Raw genomic sequence first — 4,205 nt, forward strand, 5'->3', positions numbered from 1 at the left:
CAATTCTTCTTCTTATTTCAGAACTGATGTTGCTTGTTGTGTTTATGGCAGTGCCGAGGTAGACGAAGTCTTTAACTACCTCAAAATTGTAGGTACCAACTTCCACAGTTGGTCCGAGCTCTAAGGACGCTTTGCGCGTCGACACCATCAATTTGGTCTTTTCGCCGTTTACCGCCAGACCCATTTTCGCAGATTCTGCTTCGACCTTCCTAAAGGTATCAGTTACTTCCTTTACTGATCGTCCCATGATGTCTATGTCATCAGCATAGGTAAGTGACATGTGGCTATTGGTGTAAATTGTGCCGCGCGTTCACCCATAAGAACGTTAAAAACTTGGGTTTGGGCGTCGGGTTAGTAACCCTCCCCTAGAAAAAACATCCTACTATGAAAAAACGAAAAATTGTTAACATAGGTCCATATTTTGGTATAAGCCCCATATAACGGAAATTTTTGGATAAATTTTTAATTGATTTAGGCATTTGGGGTATCCGTGGTTGAACGAGTTTTGCACCTAAGAGGAAACTAATTATTCCATTTTAGTTTAGAATATTTTATGGTGGAGGGTATAAAAGCGAAGAGTAGAAGAAAGATACTCCATTCTACCTGACATAATGAGCCAAAACTGTTAATATCCTTGCCAACAACAATTAAAATGACTGACGAAATTCACGAATTGAGTATCCGATTTGGCCGAAACTTTCCACAACGTAAAATTTCTTCTTCAAAGAAAGTCTATGTATATCGGACAGCACCCACCTTAGAAAAGTCCAAAATGGTGGAATTAGTTTTTTCATCGGCAAGTTTATGCTTCCTCACATAATGGTCCAAAGTTCTAAAATATTCCACGGTGACCCACTAAAATGGCTAGTTGTGACGACAACTTTCGTTGGTAGTGCCTGACTGACATTGGTCCAACCTTTGCACGCCGTAATATTTCCCAGAAATTTTATTCAAGTACGATGACCAGTATTGGCCAATTCCTTTTGGCACCTGCCTTACAAAAGTTCAAATTTAATTGCAGTTTAAGGTCGTTCGAGGATTGTTTTTAATGGCCTGTTTCTCAAGACGATTCGAATTCAAATTCGTTCGAAGCACTACCAAACTCCAGTCGTTGTAAGAAATGTTTGATTGATTGAAAATAAAAAAAATTATTTTTCAAAAAACAGAATTTGTATTCGAATCGTGTTAGTGAAACAGGCCATAAGTATTCCATCAAATGTAGTATGTAGTCCTTGTGAGTCTGACTACAACAATAAAAATTATTTTTCGTTTTCTAAAAAACTTCTACGGTTGCCAGCTGAAATGCCTGGTAGACATGAAAACTATAAAAAGAAATGACCCTCCTACATAAATGTCGACATAATTTGTGATTTTATCTTTAATTTTAAGGCCACTTCACGAAGCGTGTTGACATTTTAAAAGCTAATAGTCATTGTGATCATTATTACACCTATTTCAGATGTAATTCGATTCATTTCTGTTGTAATTTGTAAAATTTCTTTTGTATTTCGAAACTTTTATTTGTAATTCGCGAATACTATTTGTATATTTCCATTCGAAATTCTAATTATTTCATTTATAATTCCAACTATTCCATTTGAAATTCGAATGATTCCAAACCCAACATAAAACCAACGCAACAAAATTTTTTTCAATTTTTTGTTTCGAATTTCAAATGGAATAATACGAATTAAAAATAATTGCTTTGTTCGAGAACCTGCAAGAAGCTACTACTTTTTACTACGATAGCATTTTTTCCTTTATGTTATCGGAAAAAATAGTAAAAATTAGTAGATTCTTGCAGTTCTGGAACAGACCAAATACGAATATCAAATAGATTAATTCGAATTACAAATTAAATAATTCGAACTACCAATTGACAAATTCGAATTTCAATTTGAGCTAATATGAGAAGTCCCTTCGCGGATGTTTGTGGAACAATTAATTTTTTAGGTTAATAATTAAATGGTTAATAATTAAATTTATTTATAATAAAATATACTTTTTAAAAGCAGCAGGAATATTATCTACCATATCCTCCATAACCTCCTGGTCCACCACCATATCCTCCACCAGGACCACCACCATATCCTCCAACAGAGCCACCACCATATCCTCCACCAGGACCACCACCAAATCCTCCGCCAAACCCTCCATCAGGACCACCACCAAAACCTCCACCAGCATCGTTGTAACTATCATAACCTCCTCCTCCACTCATTTGTCCCGACTGGCCATTCGAGCTATATCCATAACCATAACTATTATCTCCACTATATCCATAACCATAGCTGCCACCAGGACTCGAGTAACTACCATAACCACTTTGGCGTTTTATGCGATAATGTTCCTTGTTTAATATCTCGGTGTAGCCATTTGTAAAGCCAATTACTCCTGGAACAATATTATGATTTTATTCTATTGTTTTTCTTTATTTCATTTTTTATGTCACAACCTACCTTCACTAAAAATTAAAATGACCGATAAAATTATTCCCAATTTTTTACAGCTCTCCATTTCGTTCGTTGAAATGAAACAAAATTAAGTCAGCTTTATTTATATATTTCCCGCAAACTTATTGATAAGTTCCCACAATTACAAGTTGTAGGTTTTATTGCTTAGATGTAATCATTCAATAATAATTTTGCTATACATTAGGGTGTCCGAAGAAAAAGCGTTTTTTTCGGGAATCTCATAAATGGAAAATTAGATTATGACTAATTGATCATAGATTTTCGGAAGAATCTTTTCGGTTTTTTTTCTTTTTTTATACCCTCCACCATAGTATGGAGGGTATATTAAGTTTGTCATTCCGTTTGTAACACATCGAACTAATCATTTGCGACCCTATAAAGTATATATATTCTTGATCAGGATAAAATTCTAAGACGATCTAGCCATGTCCGTCTGTCCGTCCGTCTGTCCGTCTATTGTAATCACTCTAGCGCCCGTAATAATTGATATAGAGTGCTGAAATTTTGCACCCGAGGGTCTTTTTTCCACAGGCAGGTCAAGTTCGAAGATGGGCTATATCGGTCCACTCTTTGGTATAGCCCTCATATAACGGTACCTCCGGATTTGAGGTATTTTGACGTTCTTCGCCACATTTGCAGACCGAATTAGCTATAATTTGGCACTTAGGGTTCCTAGTGATCAACAAACTTATACCCGAAAGGATATAACGGTACCTCCCGATTTTCTTTATTTTGAGAATTTTAGCCACAATTTGTAACCGAACTATCTGCAATTTGACATTTGAGGTTCTCAGTGGTCATAAAACATCTCCACCAAACATCGTCAACATAGGTCCATGTTTTGGTACGGCCCCCTTATAACCGTACCTCCCGATTTTCAGTATTTTGAGCATTTTAGTTAAAATTTTTAACCCAAATAGATGTAATTTGACATTTGAGGTTCTCAGTGGTCATGAAACATCTCCACGAAACATTGTCAACATAGGTCCATGTTTTGGTATAGCCCCCATATATCGGTACCTCCCGATTTTCGGTATTTTGAGAATTTTAGCTACAATTTTTAACCGAACTAGCTGTAATTTGCCAGTTAGAGTTCTCAGTGGTCATGAAATATCTCCGCCAAATATCGTCAACATAGGTCCATGTTTTGGTATAGCCCCCATATAACGGTACCTCCCGATTTTCGGTATTTTGAGAATTTAAGCTAAAGTTTTTAACCGAAATAGCTGTAATTTTACATTTGAAGTTCTCAGTGGTCATAAAACATCTCCAACGAAACATCGTCAACATAGGTCCATGTTTTGGTATAGACCCCATATAACGGTATATCCCGATTTTCGGTATTTTGAGAATTTTAGCTGCAATTTTTAACCGAACTAGCTGTAATGATCGGTATTTTGAGAATTTTAGCTACAATTCTGTATATTTAAAAATAATCGTCAATATAGAAGTTTTGGTATGTCACCCCATATAACTGTACCTCCCGATTTTCGGGAATTTTCAGTGGTCACGAAATTTCTTCACTAAAATTCGTCAAAATGGGTCCATTTTTGAGGGTCAACATTGTTTTGATGAAACTACCTTCAATTTGACTCTTGAAGTTCCCTGCAGCTATAAAACTTTTCCGCCTAAAAATTTAAAGGTAGGTTAACTCTTGGATATAGCCCCGTAGGTGGTACCTTTCACCTAGCTGAACACATTTTTTAGATTAGAATAGATAACACTGTGCAA

The 4,205-nt window shown here is 36.0% G+C and overlaps 1 protein-coding gene across 1 annotated transcript; it reads right to left on the bottom strand.

Annotated features, from left to right (window-relative positions):
* Positions 1–1,474: 1,474 nt before the first annotated feature.
* LOC141396795 (uncharacterized) lies at positions 1,475–2,589 on the bottom strand. The gene is made up of 2 exons (XM_073972453.1): positions 2,460–2,589; positions 1,475–2,394 (listed from the first exon to the last, which is right to left on the bottom strand). Exons 1-2 carry the CDS (start codon positions 2,515–2,517, stop codon positions 2,024–2,026), a joined length of 429 nt encoding a protein of 142 aa, XP_073828554.1. The 5' UTR covers positions 2,518–2,589; the 3' UTR covers positions 1,475–2,023.
* Positions 2,590–4,205: the final 1,616 nt, after the last annotated feature.

Source organism: Musca autumnalis, unplaced genomic scaffold (assembly GCF_047663935.1).
Source record: "Musca autumnalis isolate F117 unplaced genomic scaffold, ASM4766393v1 scaffold_3, whole genome shotgun sequence".
Taxonomy (NCBI): domain Eukaryota; kingdom Metazoa; phylum Arthropoda; class Insecta; order Diptera; family Muscidae; genus Musca; species Musca autumnalis.